This window comes from Engystomops pustulosus, chromosome 10, assembly GCF_040894005.1.
Source record: "Engystomops pustulosus chromosome 10, aEngPut4.maternal, whole genome shotgun sequence".
Classification (NCBI taxonomy): domain Eukaryota; kingdom Metazoa; phylum Chordata; class Amphibia; order Anura; family Leptodactylidae; genus Engystomops; species Engystomops pustulosus.
Window position 1 is genome coordinate 12820356 of NC_092420.1, and position 24077 is coordinate 12844432.

The 24077-nt window shown below is 42.2% G+C and overlaps 1 protein-coding gene and 1 long non-coding RNA gene across 6 annotated transcripts in view; both read left to right on the forward strand.

The window, feature by feature from the left end:
• LOC140104586 (uncharacterized) overlaps positions 1–24077 on the forward strand; it is a 344594-nt gene that overhangs the window by 103494 nt on the left and 217023 nt on the right. The gene's annotated exons all lie outside the window — the stretch shown is intronic.
• PDZRN3 (PDZ domain containing ring finger 3) overlaps positions 4306–24077 on the forward strand; it is a 203760-nt gene continuing 183988 nt past the window's right edge. For all 4 annotated transcript variants that reach the window (XM_072128171.1, XM_072128172.1, XM_072128173.1 and 1 more), the window contains exon 1: positions 4306–5110. In XM_072128171.1, the coding sequence (XP_071984272.1) occupies positions 4397–5110 (714 nt within the window). In that variant the 5' untranslated portion in view covers positions 4306–4396. The remainder of the gene's footprint in view (positions 5111–24077) is intronic.

The window sequence follows — 24077 nt, forward strand, 5'->3', positions numbered from 1 at the left end:
ACTGGAGATTGATCACCCAATCAAAATCTTATGTGTATGGCTGACTTCAAGGACATCACAGCCATTTGTGGGGCTACCTTTATGCATTAAATGTCTCTGTGATCTGGTACTCGCGGGGTTAATGTTCTCTCTTCCACGTAGGTCCAATTGCTGTAATTAAATTGAAGAAGAAAAAAAAATGAATAAATAAGACGGAAAATTCAGTGCAGACGAAAACCATATAAATGAAGTCTGAAGTAACCGCACGCCATTGTCTGCGCCCGATCGCGCTGTCTAATTATTTTTTATGGGTAAAAAAATTATAACCGAGAAAGTATTTCTAATAAATGCCATAAATCTTGGGGGTTATTGCTGGGTTTTTCCATGTCTGGGATGAATAAAGGTTGTAGTTAGTGCGGCTGTAGGATTATTCCGTGTCATTAGGATGATGACAATTCTTTATCTGACTCCAAGTTGTGACCCATTGGGACTTTTGCAAAAGTTTTTTTATTTTAAATCTGTTTTTCACTTGGGTGTGATGCCAAGTAGAGACCTTGTTCTTGAAGCCACTTCAAGACCTATGATTTTCTGGTAGACCAAGGCTAGATGACCTAAACACCAGGGCACAAAACTGGCATTAATGAAGTGTTGAAGACCTCATGGTTCCCCACATGTCCTCAATATTGTTGTCTTGATGTTGTATGATTATACATCTCTCCAGGGACAATACCAAACACTGGCTGCAGAGAGCACAGAGCACAGCAGTGTAAGGACACGCCCCCAGTGCACTTAGCGAAACTACAATCCTGGAATATAAATCCATATTTCACAGCTCTGCTGCTACACACAGCATAGACATTCTTATTACACATCTCTCTAGGACTAATATCTAACACCTTGTTGGCTTTGATAGGCAGTGGCTTAAGGGGTCTCCTTCTAGTCTGGTAAAGTAAAAAACAGTAACCAGAGCAGTAAAATACCAGCTAAGGCCACACTAGGGGGGGGGCATTTACTATTGACTTTCCCTTGCTGCACCTATGCGCCATATTTTGGAAGTGTCTGCAGCACAATATTGCTATTTTTCCAACACTCGCACCTTTTTTTGGTTAGACGCTCATTTTGGGCGCAGTTTAATAATCACAAAACTTTTCTTGCGCTTCAAGGTTTCTAACACTTCTTATGGCACAATGGGGGGGATTTACTAATTCTGGCGCAAGCACGACTGTCAGGATCGGAGATCAGTCTCCGGAAAGCACAGCCCGTTGTATTAAAGTGGTGCACGGCTGTTAGTAATTAATGGGTTAACGGAACTAATCAGTCGTGAGCCATAAAAATGCCGACATCAATGAAATGTGCGCCAAAATCTTACATGGACTGTGCCTTAATTTTGCTCTCTGACCATTTTTTCCTGGTCTATTGTGCGCCAAAATTTGCGCCAAAAAATGCAGACAAAATACACATAAATGTGACGGATAATGTAGAAAAATAAGGCCACGCCCATTTGCACCAAAAAAACCCGGGATAATCCGTAACATCTGTTCTTTCTGGCGCAAACTCATTTTAAATGATCCGCAACAATTCTGCACCCAAAAAATGTAAAATCCCGGCATTTTTTTTGCGCAAAATAATACATGTCCTCCAATGTTTGATGCACAACACACAGGCTAAAAGCTGCTCTAACAAGTCCTATGATTGTGGAGACCATTCAGAACCATTTTAGTCGCGTGCCAATTCATTAACACCTTGGCCAAAATCTAACATCATGCACCAAAAAGACAGACCCTGCGCCACAATTGATGAATGCCAAACTAAGTGGCCGGACCGTATAGCCAAATTATGCAAATATTGATTTTTAGAAGGAACTGTGTAATACTTCATTCTTCCTGAGGGAGTGCTGTTGCGGAGCAGAACACCTCTCTATGGTGGTGGTCTATCAGCATGCTCAATCTTTTGTTTCGGTGGAGTGGGGAGAAGATATTTAGGGGGATTCAGCTAAATCAGTAGTTTCCGCTGACTGTGAATGGTGCCCTTTACATACAAAAATAACTTAAGGAGGCTCTCAGAGGAGAAACAAACAGAGATATTGTAACACTTAAAGTTGCAGAAGTGGAGCGAGTTGTCAACAATCCTAAGTGTTCCACTAGGTAGCGGTGGTCTGACCAGGGCCCGTGTCCTATGGACTCTACGTCTCTTTACATACTGAACATTGGCGACTCTTATGCACTCAAGCAAAATAATAAACAGACGCCGCCACCTTAAGTGCACTTTGTGCTTCCCTCGGAGGTGCTCTTCTCCCACCGGACAGGTTACACTGTTAATGATAAACTCCAGGGAGCAGGGTGGCCCGTTTTACCCATTGAATGATGTAGATGAGCACAACAAATACCCACATTGCATCTGGTAACATGGGGCAATTAAAGGGTAATAGGGCGATCTTCTGATATGTGGTAGAGATAGGTGAGAGGAGAAGATGAGTAGAGTCCATTGGAGATGACTCTTCTCACCTCATCTCACATGAAATGAGTCAGGTTCAGTGGTTGCTTCAGACCCTCCTATCTTCTGTTCTATAGCACCCTGTTGTGTCATATTAAAAGTAAGAATCTCATGTACAGAACTGGACAGGCAGCAAAAATATAGGTGGAAACTGGATCCGTACCTGCTGCTTTCATTTCCAACTATGTCTCTAGCTGCCTGGATCCCTGGTTCTGTAGCTCACAGAGTCATAAAGATGAGATCCTAATCTTTAATATGACACAAAAAGCATGTTTCTAGGTGCTATAGAGCAGAAGATAAGGGCATCGGAAGTGACGCTCAACCACGAAACCTGACTCATCTCAAAATGAGGTGAGAAGAGTCATATTTGCCTGACTTTGGGGGATATTGTTTATAGGTAAACACATGAAATTTCACACAAGAGGGAATCCTAGAAAGAACCTTTCAACCCCGACCGGAGAGGGCTGGTAGTTTAGTGGGATAAAATATGGTGATAGGTTGCCCCTATCCTTCCACGCTTGGAGTATTGATTGGTTACTACATATCTTATGTGTATGTACACTGTATCCTCTAAAATCTCCAAGATTCGCAGTATTTTAGAGATATCAGATTAAAGGGATTTTGTTTTTATTAAGTTAACAGATTCTCTTTTATTAGATTGTTTAGGAATCTCATCTTTTGCCAAAAAATGTTAGATTTGTACATTACATAGAAAGCTATTTGATTTTTAATAGGAATTGTGTCATACACCTTTTCACCTGCGGGGGCAGTGCAGGCACAGTAAACACTTGTTGTCAGGTTCCTGCTTAGATCCTTTCCTAAGTTTATTGTTTAAGGACCCATGTCCAGAGTGAACAACGCCTTTAAGGGAATCTCTTCCCAGTTCACAGATCTCAACCAATGTCACCTGACACCGCTCTGTGACATTACCATTGATAAGATTATTTTGGATAGGAATGTTGTCACGGCTCATTACTGGATCTGATCTTTTTCAGAAATACTCTTAAAGCAGTGCCCTCTAGAGGCAGAGCTCTGCAGTACATTATCCTAACGTGTCTCAGACATCCTTTTCTATTATTTACAATGTATTCACTCCCTGTTAATTATATAGCGCCACCATATATTGGAGAGCAGTACACAGCGAAGTTGAAAGTTTGTCAGTAAGGGGTTAAGAAATTGAAGCACACTCCTGTAGGTAACAAATTGACTTATCATCCTGCAGAATTATATATACAACTAGAAACAAATAATGAGATATAAACAGAACTGGCGCGTTTTGGTGCAAGGAGACTAGAGAAGGGAATTGCGTTGCTTAAGAAAGTTAGGCAAGAGTTCTGCAGCAGCTGAGCTGTAGGAATGGGTTTACAAGAGTTCACGGGAAGAGTTATGGAAGAGTATGGGGTAACGTTTGATCACAGAATTCATTTTGTAAGCACATAATTCATTTTGTAAGCACAGAATGGAATCCGTGATAACTAAGGATTTGTAGGATATTTTGTGGGTACAAATGAATTTTGTGATCACACAAAATATCCTACATGAACACAGAACTACATTCCGTTTAGCCGAAAGTTACTCCCGTTAGCAGAAAATAGATTTTGTATTGGGATTTTGTGATCACTAAATTCATTTTGTGACGCGGAACACATTTTGTGGACAAACGGCGCCCCATAGTTGTCGTGCGTCTGACTTGAGTGCGTTGCAGTTTTGTCCCAAGTCTGCAGAACTTTCCTTGACACATGTGCCTCCCCTGGTCTCTCCAGCCCCTCCTTCCCTTGGAAAATAAATCCCAGCCTCCAGTACATATGGTGGAGGCCCCCGCCCCCCACAGGCTCTGCTGTGAGTTGAGTCAGTACACAGCCTGCAGCCAGCCAGTCTGGGATCTCCCAATGCCCAGCAAGGAGCAGCGACAAGGGGCAGCACTATGGGCTTTGAACTAGATCGCTTCAGTGGGGATGTGGACCCAGATTTTAAATGCAACCTATGCAACCGAGTGCTGGAGGACCCCCTGACCACCCCCTGTGGACATGTGTTCTGCGCAGGCTGCGTCCTGCCTTGGGTGGTACAGCAAGGCAGCTGCCCGGTGAAATGCCAACGAATCTCTGCCAAGGAGCTGAACCACGTGTTGCCCCTGAAGAGTCTGATCCTCAAGCTGGATATCAAATGTGACAACCACTCCAGGGGCTGCGACAAGGTGGTCAAGCTCCAAAACCTGGGGGAACACGCAGAAATGTGCGACTATTCACCAGCAAAGTGCCGGAATAAGGGGTGCAATGAGGTGCTCAACTTAAAGGACATGGATGCCCATATGAGGGAGTGCTGCGAGTACCGGGCGGTTGGCATCTGCCAGAATGGATGTGGGCTAATGCTGACCCATAGGGAGCAGAAGTCTGGGGATCACTGCTGCTTGAAGGCGGTGAAGGGGCAGAATAGTCTCCTCCAGACTAAGATAGCCGGGCTGGAGACTGAGCTCAAGAAGAGGGCGCTGAGATCCAGCAAGAGGGAGAAGTCTCTGCTGTCCCAGCTCTCCGCTGTGCAAAATGAGCTGCAGATGACAGCGCTTAGGTACCAGAAGAAGTTCACGGAGTACAGTGCCAGGCTGGACTCCCTCACTAAGGCAGTGGCATCTCCTTGCAAGGTAAGACAACGCCACGGCAAAGCCCGCATACTCTCAGCATGTAGTTCTGGAAAGAGAAATCCCACCAGAAAGAAGCTACTGTCCCTTTAAAAATCAGCAGGGATCCCTATAATATATATACGGCATCAGGCGTTTCCCAAATAACCATTCCATCGGTGATGTAACATGAAGCTACGGGGACACAATGCCATCCGTGCCAGGCGTTGCTATTATACAGTCTCCACTTGCTACATTTTGTAAAAATATTTGGAAAAAGTGCACACATGCCACATCTATGGCCACGTCATTGCCTGCGCTTCTATCCAAATGTGTCCGGTGACCCCATTCTGGGCTGTTAGGGGCGTTCGTTCCCCAATATACGTAGGTAGTGACTGACGTCTATACCACCAGGGAGGTTTTATTCATCTGTTCTGACACTACAACTCCCAGAAGTCCCTGATGGCCACAACTGCATAGATAGGATATATGAGGCGGCTGATAACAGATACAATAGCTCATGTCACATTGGGAGCTGCAAGTTCAAGACTCAAGCATGCGAGGCCACCTAATGTAGCATGTTGGGGCTTGTAGTCCTATGGAGGAGAGCATCATGTTGACTCTGTGATAGAAACTTAAAGGGGGCACATACTTTAGGACAAAACTCTGGATTTCGTTCTCCTCTATCAAGTTGTTACAAGTTCACTTTAGCCATATCTGTTTCTGGGAAAGCTGGGTTATAGTTTATATAAACACTATTGCAACAGTTATGGTGTTGTCACACAACTTTCCTAGGTTCCTGAATGACAATTGTTTATTACGATTCAGGAGAGACGAGCTATGTTGGTGGTATCACCCAGCTTTCTCAGGATCTGATATAAGTAAGGAATTGGCTTGCATGATTTCTGTTCAGGAATGCAATGGTTAAGTCTATAATAGAAAAGCCGTAGGGCACAGGGAAAGACAAATCATTCACCAAAATTATGGGTTGCACAAAATATCAAATATTTTCCTAATATCAGGCTCTTCCAGACTATAAAAAGTTATGACTTTACTTTCCCGAGCGTAAGACGCAGACTCGCACACTCAGCAATAAACAAACTAAGGGGGGGTCTCAGCGCAGACATTGGTGGCCTAGTGCTAGGTTTTGGCACTGGCGGCCATCAGGTCACTTGTTAGGACAAAGTGGCCATGATGCCAGGATATCATTGTTGCCATCACCTTTTTTAGATTAGCCATTCAGGAATCAAGGAAAGTTGGATGACACCTCATACTGGACTCGCACAGATTTCCACTACACTCTCCTCACCTCTGAACACGCAGTCACGTGTAAGAGGGATGGATACCTGGATAGCTAGGCAGATTTGCCCTTCCGGAATCAAGAAAAGCTGGGTGACAATTCACGCTAGACTGAAATTGTCTTTCAGCCTTCCTCAACTTCTGAACGGTTATGCAACTGCAACTAAGGAGGATTTTTAAAAAAAATAACAAATTTGCCGTACAGGAATCAAGGAAAGCTGAGTGACAATCAAAATGGCTTAAAAGTTGACACACAGCATTTCCAGATTTCTGCATAATATAATCTGTCTAAATGGTAAACCGTTCTGCTTTTCAGGATTACAGAAAAGTTGGGTGCTGCTATATAGCGGCTGCTATATCTTTTCCCTTTTCCAGACACCTGAATGGTACATACATGATGAATCACTAAACAGTAAACTCTGTGATTATCACCCAGCTTTTCCAGAAGATATAGTAAGAAGCTATATTACTAAATAGCTCTGCAGATTTATCTTTCAGGATTCAGGTTAAGCTGGGTTACTATGAACATGGTTAGCATTACAGCTACAGCTACCCAGCTTTCCTGGTCTCCTGAAGAGTAAGCCTCCCCATGAAATGTGGACGTGACATTTTATCAAATAACTGTGCAGATTTACCTTTCAGGAATCAAGTCAAGTTTGGTTATAGCTACAATTATTTTCATAAATTTTAAAAGAATGTCACTCACCTTTCCTAGAATCCTGAATGTTAAATCTTACTTTTACAGAATCCTGGAAAACTAGGTAACAATGCATTCATTCTCCATTATGGTTATCACCCAGCTTTTCCTATGTCTTGAATAGCAAATTAATCTTGTGGATGTTAGGGGTTCAAGAACTGTCACCCAGCTTTGCTACCTTTATCACCTAGCTTTCCCAGACTCCTGAAAGGTATATTTTGGCAGTGACACGTATAAGGGGGATGTTTCAGCAAACATTTAGGCATTTTTACATTCAGAGACAGAGAATAGTTGTGTGACCGCTCATGATGGAGCTTGTGTCGGCCATACTGCTTGCCACCCAGCTTTCCCAGGTGCAGAAAAAGTCACACCGCTGCATGATTCGCAGTCGCTGTAGGAAGACATGGTCTTTAGGGTTATTTATGGGGCTGTGATGATGACTTCTAGACTGCGACCCTCTTGTCTGGCCCCATAAATGGGTATTATATGGTATAAGGCCTCTTTTTTTTCTTCCTGCCCATAAATTTTGGGAAGTAGCAGGAATTATTTTTCCCAGTTGCCCTCAGACACGTCTGTCAGCTGTGGGCTCGGCCGAGCAGTGGGGTCTTGTGTTAGGGACAAATATTTACAACCAGGTTTCTTTAGCTTCTCTGTGGAAACAATGTCTGCTCTATAATGTCCCGTGTCAAAGGGCATCCTTATAATAACAAGGCGAAATACGGCAAAAATTAACACCTCTGCTGCTGGAGGACAATGCAAGACATTGCTGAGGAATAGCTGGTGGTCCCCACTCATATCAGTGTCTGGACCCCAATGGGGCTCATTTACTAAGGGTCCGAACGCAGCACTTTCGTTGGGTTTCCTGAATATTTCCATATTGCGCCGAATTGCACCGGGATTTTGGGGGATCGCACACGACCAGATTGTGGCGCATCGGCGCCGGCTTTCACGCAACAGAGATCAGGGGCCGTGGCTGTCGGACAACCCGACGGATTCGGAAAAACTGCAGAATTTAAAAAAACTAATTGTGTCGCAAGGTCACGCACTCACATGCACCAGGAAGAAGAAGGTGGACTCCGGCGGACCTCGGCGCAGCAGCGACACATGCTGGATTTCGGATGCATGACCTTAGTGAATCCCGGCAGACCCTAATCCATGTCGCACAACGCGCCGCATGATCGCGACTGGACCGGGTAAGTAAATGAGCCCCAATGACTTATCTCAATCAAGGCCCCGAAATATTATTTCATGGTGTCTTTACATGGGGTCCTGTAGGGCACCAAATCCTCCAGGACCTAAAAGCATCGTATACTCTGTAACAGGGTCCTAATATAATGTATTATTTACAAGTCTGCTCCTATGGGGTCAAGAGACCTTAGTGCCCCATTACGCTCTGGGGCCTAGATGCAACACCAAAAACTCATAACAGTTCCCGGAATAGGGTGTATGGTGTAAAGGGACTTTTAGGGATCTAGTAAAGCTCTAGGACCTTGATGCAACACATACTCCTACATTCTACAATAGGATCCCCAAATATGGTCTCCCCATATAAGGGGGAGATTTATCAGAAGTGTCTGAGAGCAAAACTATTCTAGTTGCTCACGGCAATCAATCAGAGCTCAGCTTTCATTTTCCCAAAGCAGTTTATAAAATGAAAGCTGAGCTCTGATTGGCTGTGATAAGCAACTAGAACAGTTTAGCGCTCAGACACTTTTGATAAATCTCCCATAATAACCATTAGTCCTACTAAGGATCCAGGGACGAAATGTAACACATACTCTATAACAGGGTCCCCAAATATGATGTATTTACAAGTCTCCTCACATGAGTTCAAGGACCTTTATGTCCCTTTAGGCTCCGGGGCCTAGATGCAACACACAAAAGTATAACAATTCCATGAATATGGTGTACGAGGCCTGATGACCTACTAAGGCTCTGAGACCTCGATGTCACACATACTCCTACATTCTACATTAGGACCCCCAAATATAATCTTCCCAAGGTCAGGGGACTTTTAGTCTAAATGCAACTATTACTATCATTTGCTGATTTCCTCTTTATGAGTCAAGAATCTTGTGGGTCGTCTAAGGGTCTACTTAGGATTTTGAGCCTAGAACATATATCCCCTATAGGTTGCAACAAGGTCCTCAAATGGGATGTATCATTTACTGGTTTTCTCATATGGGGGTCAAAGGACCTTTAGGACCCTTAGCCTCCAGGGCCTATATGCTACACATAAACTTCATAACTAGTCCCCAAATATGATGTATTATTGACTGTTCTCTTCATATGGGGTTAAAAACATAAAACATGTAATAGGACACTGAATATGATTTCCTGATTTGGGTTCTTTTGCTTATTTAGGCTCCAAGTCTTAGACTCAACAAATATCCTAATAATCTGTAACAGGACCCCAAATATGTGTCTAGATGCAACATGTACACTAGTGATGGGTCGTTCGCGAACGACCCGGCACAAAGAGCCGGCTCATTCGCGTGAACGATGTGAGCCGGCTCACTAAACTCCGCCCTAAATGGCTCACCACGCCCCCTTTAACCCGATAAAATCGTGTTAAAAGTGGAGTTGGCCAGTGGCTTCCTATTATATATTTAATAGGGAGCCGTTCAGGAGCCAAAAGAGCCGGCTCTTCTTAGTGAGCAGAGCCTAATGAGCCAGCTCGCTAAGAAGAGCCGGACTTCCTATCACTAATGTACACTTACACTCTGTAACAGGACCCAACCTCCAAAATTGGTGCGTTATTTACCAGTTATCTCATATGGGGCCTGGAGAGACTTACTGTATTCCTCTTATATGGTTAATGGAACTTTGGCTTTTGAGCCTAAATTCAACTAATACCCCCTGTACTCTCTAGCGAGGCACCCCAGTGTCCTGTACTATACATTGCTCTACTCATATGGCGTCAAGGGACCTTTAGGACACATTAGGCTCCAGGGCCAGAGCATGGGTTGTATAATTGATAAATCAGCCCCTAAAGTGATGACATAGAACAATGCCGAGCGTTTTTGGACAATTTGCCTCATTCTCAATAATTGTATTGAGCGCTTCATAGACAATTCATGATTTTTTTTTTTTATAGTCCTCACGCCAAAGTCTTTTTCCAAATAAGGCTGAAGAAGAAATGTGGATTCCTTGTGGGATAGTATGTGCCTGGCAGTGATTTAACAGAAAAAGGGGATAATATGAAAGGGAAAGTGGAGGTTCTTGTGGTTTTATCGCCTGTCAGGCGGGGATTACTGACGCCTGCAGTGACGTTTGTCACACTCGGTGGGGTGGGAAGGAAAACCTCTCTCCAGTCCCTGCTGGTTTTCCATGTCTTCAGGGAAGGAAAGTGTTAAGGTGCAGGATTCCTCTGTTGATCTATAGATCTGTGGCTTTGTTGTTGTTTGTGGTTCGGATTGCAACATTGTAACACTGATTGTAGCATGTTTGGTATCGATACATTGACCTCAATGTCAGGATCCATTGATACTATGTAGAAATTTTGTGGAATCCATATATCCAACTGCAGAACACATTTATATAGTGGGACCAAAATTATTTTGGAAACTTGGAGGAGTTTTAACAGTGTAAAGTCACAGCCCTGAAGAATTATTTAATCATACTGGGGGTATGTCCTCACACTGCTGTTCTCTTAGCTCTCTGCATAAAGCTACTCCACAGCACTTCCCCTTCGGTTCTGAACGACTTACTGTATCCAGTATCCAAGCAGAAGCCTGCTACAGTTTGTACTCAGAGCGGAAGAGAGTGGGTCTGAATGCACAGAGCAAAGCAGTGTGAGGACAACCCCAGTCCACTTGGAAAAGCTATAATCCTGGAATATAAATCCATATTTAACACTCCTACTTCCACTAACTACATTCAGAAAAGTATGATTACACATGTCTCCAGGGACAATGGGGGTCATTTACTAAGGGCCTGATTCGCGTTTTCCCGAAGTGTTACCCGAATAACACTTTGCGCCGATTTTTCCCTGCATTGCCCTGGGATTTTGGCGCATGCGATCAGATTGTGGCGCTTCGGCGCTGGCATGCACGCAACGGAAATGGGGGGGCGTGGCTGAACGAAAACCCGACGGATTCAGAAAAACCGCCGCATTAAAAAAAAAAAAGTGTTGCGGAGCTTGCAGTTACCTTCACTAGGAATAGGCCGGTGAACTTGAGTGCATTCCGGGGAACTTCAGCGCAGCAGCGACACCTGGTGGACGTCGGAGGAACTGCCTTAGTGAATCCCGGCCAGACCCGAATCCACCGCAGAGAACGCGCCGCTGGATCGCGAATGGACCGGGTAAGTAAATCTGCCCCAATATTTCACTCTGGCTGCAGTCTACATGGTCACACCCGCTGACAGGTTCCCTTCACTACTGTTGTGTATCACCCATCAGTTATGCTTAGTATCATTGTGTATTCATGTGGTTATATCCTAAAGGCTAGTATATATCCAGCTGAAGTCATTGCTATTTTTGGACTGTTAAAGGGCCAGAAAATTATATTACGGTAGTTTAAGGTCTTATATGAATCCTAGGGTCAAGGTATCCTTGTTCTATCAGTCATTTATGAAGGATCAATAGTACCAGTATGTTAGGCCCCTTTCACACTCGCGTTTTTCACATGTGTGTCCTGCGCATGCTTTTGACGCGCAGATTTTGCATTGCACTCTGACCCATTGTAACCAATGGGTCTTTTCAGACTTGCATTCTTTTTCACGCACACACGCGCATGTTTTTTAACGCTCATTTAAAATCTCAGCATGCTCTACTTCTGCAAGTCATGCGTGAGAAAAACGCACCATACAAGTCTATGGAGACGCATCAAAAACGCATCGCACACTGAGACAGCTGGAAGTCCAATGCAAGTGCAATGCGTTTTTCACGCGTCAATTGCCATAGAAAAGATAGAGCTGAGACCTGAGTTCTTTGCATGCGCGTTATAGAAATTGCCAAAAAAAAAGGTACGTGAAAAACTGAGAAACTGAGCAAACTCTGCCTGAAAACTGATTGAACTCTGATGAAAAATTTCAGTTTTTCACTGACCAAACCCTGATCGCTCCCTGATCAGACTCTGACGTGATCTGTAACGCAAGTGTCAAAGAGGCCTTATTGTCTTACAACCACTTGTCTTCAAAAGGTGACCTTAGTATTTGTTTGTGTCCCCTATAGGTTAGCCTGTGGGGCACATGTATCAAACTTGTGTCTTTCTTTTTTCTTTATTTGTTGTGAATTTTCGTGATACATGTGCTCATTTGCAACTTTTTTTGCACCTAAGACAGTCTCCCTTCGCCATTGCCTAGTTTTCTGCAGTGTTCTCTCAGCTATCGCCTGAATTCAGATGTGGAAGTTGCAACTTTTTAGAAAAGTCATCAAAAAGTTACAAATTTTCCCACCCCCTGACCAGGCATAGAAATTCGCTTACAGCCGATTGCGACTTTTGGAGACTTTTGCCCCTCACGGGCAACTGAGGGCTTCTGTGCAGAAATAGTTTTCATGGTAAACCAAGTGATTAAAAGTTTACTAATTTCTGTGGTTAGGTCATGTATTGGTTTGTACCATATATCTGTGACCAAAAATGCAAATATCTCTGGTGGTCTGGGGTAGTGGCAGAGGTTAATGACAACAGCCCCGGTGGTCTGTGGTTTTGTGGGGCGTTTTGTGCTTAAATTGTGGTCTGCAGTGATAAAATGGGTTATACTAACATCTCTGGTGCAAAATAGCGCCACTGGTGGTCCAAGTGGTGAAGGTATCAATAAAGCCTTTGTGAAGGATGACTTAGAATCCCCTGTCTTATTCTGGTCCTGGATCCCTAGGATTCGTATGGCATTTCTGTACAGACAGGGGTTTTAGGTTATTGTTCAAGGTTTCACAACTTTAATAAATAATAATAATAATTCTTTATTTATATAGCGCACACAGATTTCGCAGCGCTGCACAAGCATGTCAAATTGGTCCCTGTCCCCATGGGGCTCACAATCTAAACAGCCTAACAGTATGTTTTGGAGTGTGGGAGGAAACCGGAGTACCCGGAGGAAACCCACGCAAACATGGAGAGAACATACAAACTCTTTGCAGATGTTGACCTGAGTGGGATTCGAACCCAGGTCCCCAGTGCTGCAAGGCAGAAGTGCTACTCACTCCGCCACCGTGCCGCCCAGCTTTCATTCTTAAATTACTCTAAGACCCCCAAACGGTCGGCAAATCTTGAAGGAGCACATGGTCAGTTTGTCCTTGTTCTATCAGCAGATCCTAATTCTAGGTCGCTCTTCTTAGCATTTTTCTAGGACACTCAATACCAGCATGGGATTGTTCTAGGACACTCAATACCAACACGGGATTGTGCTAGGACACTCAATACCAACATGGGATTGTGCTAGGACACTCAATACCAACATGGGATTGTTCTAGGACACTCAATACCAACACGGGATTGTTCTAGGACACTCAATACCAACACGGGATTGTTCTAGGACACTCAATACCAACATGAGATTGTTCTAGGACACTCAATACCAACACAGGATTGTTCTAGGACACTCAATACCAACATGAGATTGTTCTAGGACACTCAATACCAACACAGGATTGTTCTAGGACACTCAATACCAACATGAGATTGTTCTAGGACACTCAATACCAACACAGGATTGTTCTAGGACACTCAATACCAACATGAGATTGTTCTAGGACACTCAATACCAGCATGAGATTGTTCTAGGACACTCAATACCAACATGAGATTGTTCTAGGACACTCAATACCAGCATGAGATTGTTCTAGGACACTCAATACCAGCATGGGATTGTTCTAGGACACTCAATACCAGCATGAGATTGTTCTAGGACACTCAATACCAACATGAGATTGTTCTAGGACACTCAATACCAGCATGAGATTGTTCTAGGACACTCAATACCAGCATGGGATTGTTCTAGAACACTCAATACCAACATGGGATTGTTCTAGGACACTCAATACCAACACGGGATTGTTCTAGGACACTCAATACCAACACGGGATTGTTCTAGGACACTCAATACCAGCACTGGATTGTTCTATGACACTCAATACCATCATGGGATTGTTCTAGGACACTCAATACCATCATGGGATTGTTCTAGGATCCTCTATATCTGTATCTCAATGTTCAGTAGTCGGATCTCTCAATTTACCATTGATCTTGTAATCCAAAGCACCAGCACATAGAAAACTGTAAAAGAAACCCGATTATCTGCATGTCTTTGTTCTAAGATGAGAACTATCGGATTATCATTGTTCTGGGTCCCTGCCTCTGTATGTACTATTATTTCATAGCTCCATTGGTCAGCAGATCTATGTTCAAGGAAATGGGGCAAATTTATCAATGTTTTAGTGTCAAAAAATGAAAGTTTCTTGATGCCCAATTATCAATGTTCATTGTTCTAGAATTCTAGCTGTAGGGCTCCAGGGTGAATGGGTCAAGATTTGTGGTTGGAGAGTCATTGTATTAGTGCGGGATTGTGTTATTGTTGTGATGTCATGTGTCACCCTGCCAATGTCAGCTTGTATAGTTGTAGGACTCCTATAGACTAATGTAGCTTTACGAGGCCAACTTTCCAAGTGTTTGTATACCGTTGGCTTGGCACCATTGCTTATATGCCCAGTTGGATATTATAACTATAACTGTGTGCCAATTGTAAAAAGTATCAACTATTAGGGTTGCCATGTACCTAAAAGTTTCAATGTTCAATGACTCGCTAATGGAAACCTTTGAAGTCTGAATTGATAATGGGGATGGGAGGTGCAGAACGCAGTCTCAAGGGTTACTTTTAAAGATAGCTGTGGATCTTTAAGGACCACCCCTTTAAGTAGGGCCTGTCTTCTTTACTGATATGTCTATTTTAGAAGATAATTGAATTCCTCATCTCCATAAGTTATGTTCTTATGATCCTCTCTGATGCCACCTAGAAATTAATGAATACATTGACAACTGGGCGTTACCAGTTAAAGAAATATTCCTACAGTGTCAGCAGAAAAATGCATATTAATACATTTCCTAGAGGAATAACAGAGGAACACTACAACACAGAGTTATAAGAAAAGAAGCTCCAGTATTGTCATTTCATGGGAAATACAAGAATTTCCTATAACAGACATGTCGGGAGAGGTGAAAGGTCCACAGTTAATGTCAGGATTTCATTATTAGTGTAAACCACTTGTATAATTGTATATCGACCCCAGATGTCAATGTCTCATTGGCTTCGTGTCCCATGTGTCAGTGGATTATGGATTTGTGAGTCATTGCTGAGCAGCGCTAGGTGTCATAGGACTATTATCTTTATGTAATAGATAGAAGCGATATGTTATACATTACTTGTGAGCGGATTTCAGCTATTTCACTGATCACAGAAACATCAATACATTAACGCTACTAATCAGAAGGTGACCCTTTATAGACATTGATGTGATCCCAACCACAGCTCTGGAGGGCAAATGAACATGATATGAGCTGATGATAGGTGGTTTGATAGGAAAGGAAAGGTAGAGAGGGAAATATACAGAAGATGGAAGGATATATAAAAGGTAGAAGCGATAGACAGATAAATGGATATGGGGTGGATGAATACTTAGATTTATAGATACGTGATATGTGATAGATATGATATAGGTAGATATTAGATAGATAGATAGATAGATAGATATGAGATAGATAGATATGAGATAGATAGATAGATAGATAGATATGGGATAGATAGAATGAGATAGATAGATATGAGATAGATAGATAGATATGGGATAGATGGATAGATAGATAGATAGATAGATAGGAGATAGATAGATAGGAAAGAGATAGATAGATAGATAGATAGATAGATATGAGATAGATAGATAGATATGGGATAGATATGAGATAGATATAAGATAGATAGATAGATAGATAGATAGATAGATAGATAGATAGATAGATAGATATGGGATAGATGGATAGATATATAGATAGATAGATAGGAGATAGATAGATAGGAAGGAGATAGATAGATAGATATGAGATAGATAGATATAACATAGATAGATAGATAGGAGATGGATGGATATAGGGTAGATAAATGAAAGATAGATGTAAATAGAAGATATACATTTAGATGGATAAATGAATCGATATGATACAGGTGAGTGAGCGTGCTAGATCAATGCATAGGAGATAAATAGATCGATATGAGACAAATAAATGGATAGATAGATGATAGAAGAAAAGAACATGACTACAAAAGCAATCATGTAAGTGATTTCCATAACAGGCGGAAGAAAAGAACCACTTTTTCCACTTATATCATCACTTTTGGAGTACTGCTTTAGAGGACCCCTTATGTGCACCCACCTGTAAACAATTTAGTCTTACGCTGCTGGATATTTGGTGGCAAGTTAAATAGATATCTATGTAGGTAGAAAGATGGTTGTTAAATAGAAAGAAGAGTGTAATGCCCCTTCCACACTCACGTTGCAGTTCACGTCAGGGTGCAATGCGTGAAAAAATGACGTTTTTGGCTGCGTTTTTGGTCCTTTTTTCCTTGGAGTCATTAGCGTTTTTGGTTTTTTCATGCGCGTGTTTTCGTGTTTTTTCTTGCGTTTTTGGTGCATTTTTCACGCGCGTTTTTTAAATCACATCCTTCTTAAATTGGTACTTCATGACTTTGTTTCACATCACCTAGCAACCCATCCGTTCAAAACACATTGCACTCGCATTGCACTTGCAATGCTCGCGAGTGCAATGCATTTTTGATACGTCTCCATAGACTTGAATGGGGAGTGAAAAACACGCGTGAAACGCAAAAGTAGAGCATGCTGCGATTTTGGTGCGGGTCAAAACAAACGCATGTAAGGACAAGCCCATTGGAAACAATGGGACAGAGTGCAATGCAAGTTCCGTGCGTCAAAAGCACGCGCAGAACTTGCGCGTGAAAAACGCTAGTGTACAAGGGGCCTAAGAGATAAGTAGAAGATGGATAGAAAGAAGATGCATGCAAAAAATTCCAAGCAGTACAATGTACAAACCCATATATGGGTGGGTGCACAGCAATCCGAGACCGGGCAGATAAGGTCCCTCCAAAATATCCAAAGAAAAATAAGCAACACTCCAAGATAGAAAGGATATACATGTATTAGAGAGAGAGATGGATGGATCAATGGATAAATAAATAGATGATTTGACCTCTTATTATTATTATTATTTTTTTTTAGATGTTTTTTCAGCTTTGTTTTTTTGGCTGATGCAGTGAAGTGATTTTATATGAAGACCAAGTTATAGTTTAGCAGGAAATGTGTTCTCCTATTGATGAAGCCACAGGTTGACGGCGTTCCTCTTGCGTCTGTCAATATAATTTTCGTATAAGGCGTCAGTATATGGCGTTGCACAGGGCCATTATTCACTATATACACTGCCGCATTGTTCATAGGGAAAGAAAAAAAATAGAAATGTGACTTCCCAGGGAGATGAAATTCGTCTTTATTCTGCACGGTGTGAGGTTCTCGTGCCAAACCCAACACATCTTATTTTAGCAGTTATTCTAAGGTGGGCAGAGGCGGCCATTTCCATCTGACATTGCGTCCAGCTGGGAGCAGAAGCCGGATCCCCTATATGTGCCCCCTACATGTACCGGGCGTATATAGTGGCACAATAGTCCTTGATTCATGTACCAGCCATAAGAGTTGGAGAGTGTCTATAATTTTGAGCAATTTCTAAAAAATGTGGGTATTATTTATACTATTTTCCTGGTATCATGCATTCAGCTATATTATAGACATCCCCCCAGATGTTTGGCAAATTGGATTTTCAGTCTATCTTACCCAAATCAGCAATACAATCTTCTTGTATTTGTTATCCATGGCCTCCTTCCTTCTATAATCAACCTTTAATTTTGCTAATGAGCCAGAAGGGCCACTCCATGTTGTAGCATCACAGACCGTTACACTGTGCAGGAGCACTTCCCTTTCCCAATGTGCTGAAACATTCTCCTCTGCTGTGTGATTACAGTAGGCAGAGGGAGGGGGAAGTGCTGAGAGAGCAGGGAGGAGGGTGATACGTGCTCCTGCACATTTTATGACTAAGGACAAAGAAGGTTAAAAAACGCGTCAGATTCTCTGTACTGCTTTTTCGCTCTTATCCAGTTTATAAAGCTGAAAACCGACATCTTAAGGATTTAAAGTGCTGACCCTCGCCTTTTAATATGATTTGTATCTAAAAAGAATACAGATGGAAGACTATCCTTTCCATGGCCAGTGATCTGGTTCACCATCTGAATTTTCCCTGCTCATTGCAACAGCCTTTGAAGCTACAACACGGAGGGGCTCTGGTAATGCCTGACAGAGTCCTTCTGATACATTAGCATAATTTAAAAAGTTGATTTTAAAAGAAAGTAGATTAATATTGTCAGGATGTCTTGTTCATCATGCTCGATTTACTTTATCTCATATTGGATAACTTGCAGATTGGTGGGTGTCCACCACTAGGACCCCACTAGTCCTTGGAACCCCAAAACCAATGATCGGCTACTTCTAAAGATAACATCTAGGGTTATAATCATTGCCATAGATAGATAATCAATGAAACCAGCCACTCCATAGATTTAAGAGATCACATGATCAGCGGAGGACCCCCACCATTCAGCTATAACTTATTGCCTGTCCTGTAAATAAAGGATAAGTGATTAGAACTGGAATACTCCTTTAATTCTATAATATGTCAACCAGACAGTCCCTTTAATGCCCCTTTTAGCATAAAAATCCAGACAACCCACAGCCTGTAATTATGTAGAACATTTCTATTTATAAGGCGCAGCCACAGAACTTGTTTGCGGGATGGACGTGCTTCCTCCATGAAACCCACTCCCGCGCTGTGTTTTTCCAGGTACCTGGGCCCACGCTCAGCAGAATTTCCCCTCTCAGATCTTTGCTCCAGCAAATCCCCAGCTGTCAGTGAATACCTAATTTGTCACCGTGATTGTTTCTGTAGTATGAAATCATGCAGGTTCTGCACACATTCCAAAAAACGGGAAAAAAAAAAAGTCTCCTTCCTCACTCCGGCCTCCATACTTCAGGCCTGTTTTACTTGGTTATAAATCTCCTAGAGACAGGGATATGAAAGGCTCGCAGCATATACAAGTATACGTTTTCTTAGTGTGACATGTAATGAGGGTCCTGCGTATAAAGTGTCCAAAATTGTGAATTAATGGGAAATATTGAAGTTTATTTTGTTTCTAAACACTTGCTGAACTTTAGGTGTAGATGCAGGGTAAAGCATGGTGAAGGATAACACAGTAATAGGGGCCAGGGGCGTAACTACAGTGGTAGCAGCCATAGCAGCCGCTATGGGGCCTGCAGTGTCAGGGGGCCCCGTCATCAGACCTGACACAATAAAGAATGGAGGATGTGCACCATTATATCTATATTGTACTGCACATGTCCAGCATAATATGTATATAATGTATACTATGATGTATATATGCAGTATGCACTCCAAAACATACTGGTAGGTTGATTAGATTGTGAGCCCCATGGGGACAGGGACTGATTTGGCAAGTTCTGTGCAGCGCTTCGTAATCTGTGTGCGCTATATAAATAAAGGAATTAATTAATGAATTATAAGAAGCAATTTACATCTTACATTGAGTAGCTCAATGCAGAGAAATAAGAGCACAGCAGTGTGAGGACACCTCTTCGATAAACTTGGAGAAGCTGCACTTCAGGAATATAAATCAATTCTCACAATCCTGACTTAGGCCGGGGGCACACGTGGCATTTTGAACATATTTTTGGGCCGCTTTTAAGCAGTCCGTTAATAAACGCATCTGTTTTTAAACAGTTTTACCAATTACCTTATTTAAAAGAGGTCAAAAAACGGATGCGTTTTTTTAACGGACTGCTTAAAAACAGCCCAAAAACGGGTTCAAAACGCCACTTGTGCCGCCGGCCTATGACAACACATCCGATACTTTGGCAGCTCACTCTGGATTTCACAACAACCAACGACAAATAACGGATTCTTATCAATTTCCAGAAAGACCAAAGCCCCTATGATAACACTGAATGGCCAGTGTATAGGGACATGAAGTGTTGTCATCTCTGTTTTTTTGAAAGAATTTGCTTAGACCAGCGCACTCCAGTTTCACAGCTGTGACACAGTGACTATACGTGTTGGATGGCGCCCCACGACTGGCATAGAAGCTGTGCCAACGCCAGACACACGGATAATTTCTGTGAATCGCAACCACTACAGGAGATAATTCACTAGAGTGTGTTGTTGATCAGGCGATTACCACAAAGATCAGTGCCAAGTCGTAGCATTATCTGGGCTAAACATGGATGCCTCGAAACAGCTGCGAGTTCCCCGTCACTTTGGCTTAGAAAGTGCACAGTCAGCGCTCCTCCCGTTCGCTCGCGTGGGCGGCCATATTGCGTGTACGATTTTTTTCACGCCATCTTTTCTGCCAGCTGTGTCGTTTACATTGACATGATCATCATTACATACCCCCATATTTTGTATTCGCAGTCCTACAGTGTTTTGTTACAATTGACAAACGTCAAGCTGCTGCTGCGGGGAGTGTTTGTGAGGAAGCCAGATTTAGTCTTGTCTGACTGATAGGTTTTTGGCTGACAGCTGCGAGCATAGCACTGTTAGCCTGCTGTGGACACAGACTATGTTTACCCATTCCTCGCTTTTATAGCACATGAGCTGATGGATATTTTTGTACTTAACCCTTGCACCACTCCCAGAATTTCAAAGGTGTCAGAAATAAACTTGATTTTTTTCCCCAAAATGCCGTATTGATACAATTATCTATAAATTTTTAGTACAGTCTTCATTTCTAATGTCTTGCAAAATTTGCTGTCCACACTTAAATTCATCCTGCAGGTTTTTGTTACGCAGCGTGTGGATGGGATTTGCAATATATCAATAAATCACTGCGGGTTGGCTGCGTCTGATTTGGCTGCAGCATGTTGGGTGTGTAAACAGAGTGATGTGCTGCTGACAAATACACACAGTATGGGGTTGTTCCTGATAGTAATGGTGACAGACAAAGTTGCAATTAATGTTTTTTTTATTTTTTTATTTTTACTGCCCTTTGATTTATGTTTGGGCTGATTTTCTTTTGGATAAATAGTGATTTTTTTTTTTTTTTTGCAGAATTTTTGGCACAGCCTATATACAAAACAGCTGCCTACGCCTGGTGGGGGCTGGAGTGTATTTGTAACTTTTAGGTGCAAATCAGTGATACATTGGGGCTCATTTAACCCGAGGACCACACTTTCGTCAGACATCCTGACGAATTCTGTTTTGCGCCGCTGGGACAGGGATTTAAAAGAGGTTTCTGGCGCACGCGTTCGGATTTTGGCACCGGCTTTTATGCGTCAGAAATTGGGGGGAGGGCCGTCGGACAACCGTCGCAAGCCAAACACTTACATACACCGGGAAGAAGATGGTGAACCTGATCAAGGAAGCTACATATGCAGGATATCGGGCGCACGCTTGTAGTGACCCGCAGCAGACTTCATTCTCGTCGGACATTTCGGATCGTGGATCGCGCAGGGACCGGGTAAGTAAATGTGCCCCATTATGTACCAAAATTAGTACCATGAATTAGTTGCCAAGCTCCACAAGCTTCGGAGAACACGTTTACAATTTGCAAATTCAAAAAGACGCAAAAAGGAAAGAGAAAAAAATACAAAAAATATACGTCTTCCCTAGTATCTTTCAGGGTGTGTTCACATGTTCATTTTTTCAGATGCAGTTTTCAAAGTCAAAAGCAGGTGTGGATCACAATGGGTGAGAGAATATCATTGAGAGGCGTTCCTCCTCCTCTTTTTTCACTCCACTCCTGGTTTGGACATTGAAAACTGCAGCTGAAAAACTGTACATGTGAACACACCCTTATGAGTGATAGATCATGAGCCTCTTGTCATGTATATACACCCAGCAGTAGGTTATGGATACAGAACATAAGGGCTCCTTCACACAATGACTTTCTGACATCTTAATGTATATTTTTTTTTTTTACTTCTTTATAGACTTTAATTTGTCCATGAGAAAAACATGTAATTTTTCATCTACATTTTGTGTGTGAAATCAGTCTAATGGAGAGACCTGTCTTGTTGCTCATAGGGACCAATCAGAGCTCAGCTTTCATTTGTTAAACCACACTGACAGAATGAAATCCGTGCTGTGATTGGTTGCTATGGGCCACTAGGCTAGAAATTAGGTTTGTTATGGTCACTGAGGCCTATTGTGTGTTAGGATCAAATGAAACCAGACCAAAGACAATACTTTTGGTGTGAAAATCTCTTAATATATAGGTCGATAGGCCCGTAAAATGTACCTACAGTATATAAGCATTAGGCATAAATGCCAAGTCTACAAGAATGTTTGGGAAAAAGGGGAAATGAGACCACTGGAGTCCTGGTATCCACTCATATGAGCACTTTATTTGGGGGGCAAGTCCAAAAAAAGAGCTGTAACTGGTATATACATCATATAAGGATTCATGTAACATCTAATATGGGGTCAACCCTATATGTCCAAAAGTTGGCAAACATGGGATAAAGTGGATAATTTGGGGGATAGCCATAGGCTTTCCAGAGATTATAGTTTCTCCTACATTCTATAGCCTAAGGGGGGCAAAATGTCTTTCTGCCCCCATATTACTACAATTTTGAACAATACTACAAATTACTCTGAATAGTTGGTGGCCCCATCACAGCTTTTTCAGCTGGGCCCCAGAGCTTTAGGTTATTCCTCTGAGGACATATGATTGACAGGATTTCCCAACTTTGTCTTAAAAGGGGCAAAACAAAGATTATGGGGTCTGAGTAAAAGAAGCAGGCCCATGTAGAATCTTCCTGCTGCTAAAAAAAAAATCATAAAACAAAAATAAATAAAAATAAAATTGCATTGAACATAAAAGAAATTTAGAGAATTATTTTTAAAGAGCCTGTGTAAGTCTCACTAATGGATAATGGATCTGTGCCAGCAGTCTGTGGTTTACGGTAAAAGGACGTGGGCGTTTATAGAGGTGTCAGAATTTGCCTTGCGTGAGTCGGAGAGTCGTTAGGCCGATGGGTGTATGAAGTGGGCAGCTGCTCCCATTGGCTCAGGTGGCCAGATCTCCATGTTTAAAATAATTTTGAAGATGTTCCAAGTCGTTAAGATTGCGCCAGTGCAGATTCCTTCTAAAATCACAGAATCTAGAGAAAAGTCACAGGTAGAAAGATGAGGCCCTGGATGCAACTGCAGCAAACATCCAGCGGTGTTAGGTCAGGAGCCCTTTCATGTATCCATGTAGGGGAGCATTGGCAAGCTGCACCTCAATGGCTTGGGACTCAGACTTTGTGATCACTAAAAGGTTTAATATCGATAGTGTTAGTTGTAAATCATATAGTGTATATGCTACCGGTAATATAATAGTGTATAAGCTAATATTATGTCATAGTATGCTGGTTTTATTTAAACTTTGAGCACTGTGCAGTGGTATTATATATGCTACTGTTTTGTACTATTATATGAGCACTGTATGGTTGTATTATGAGCACTGTGCAGTAGTATAATATGAGCACAGTGCAGTGGTAGTGTGTGAGCACCGTACAGTATTATGTATGCTACTGTATTGCATTATATGAGCACTTTATGGTTGTATTATGAGCACTGTGCAGTAGTATTATATGATCACTATGCAGTGGTATTATATGAGCACTGTGCAGTGGTATCATATATGTTACTGTATTGTATTAAATGTGCACTGTATAGTTGTATTATATGAGCACTGTGCAGTAGTATTATATGAGCACTGTGTGATACTATTAAATGAGCACGGTGCAGTGGAGTTATATATATCAACACTGCACAATGTTACTGGTGGTTTATGAACACTTTACAATAGTATTATATGAGTACAGGATGGTAGCATTATATGAGCAGTGCACTCCATAGTTGTAGAGAAAAAACAATGGGGCTCATTTAC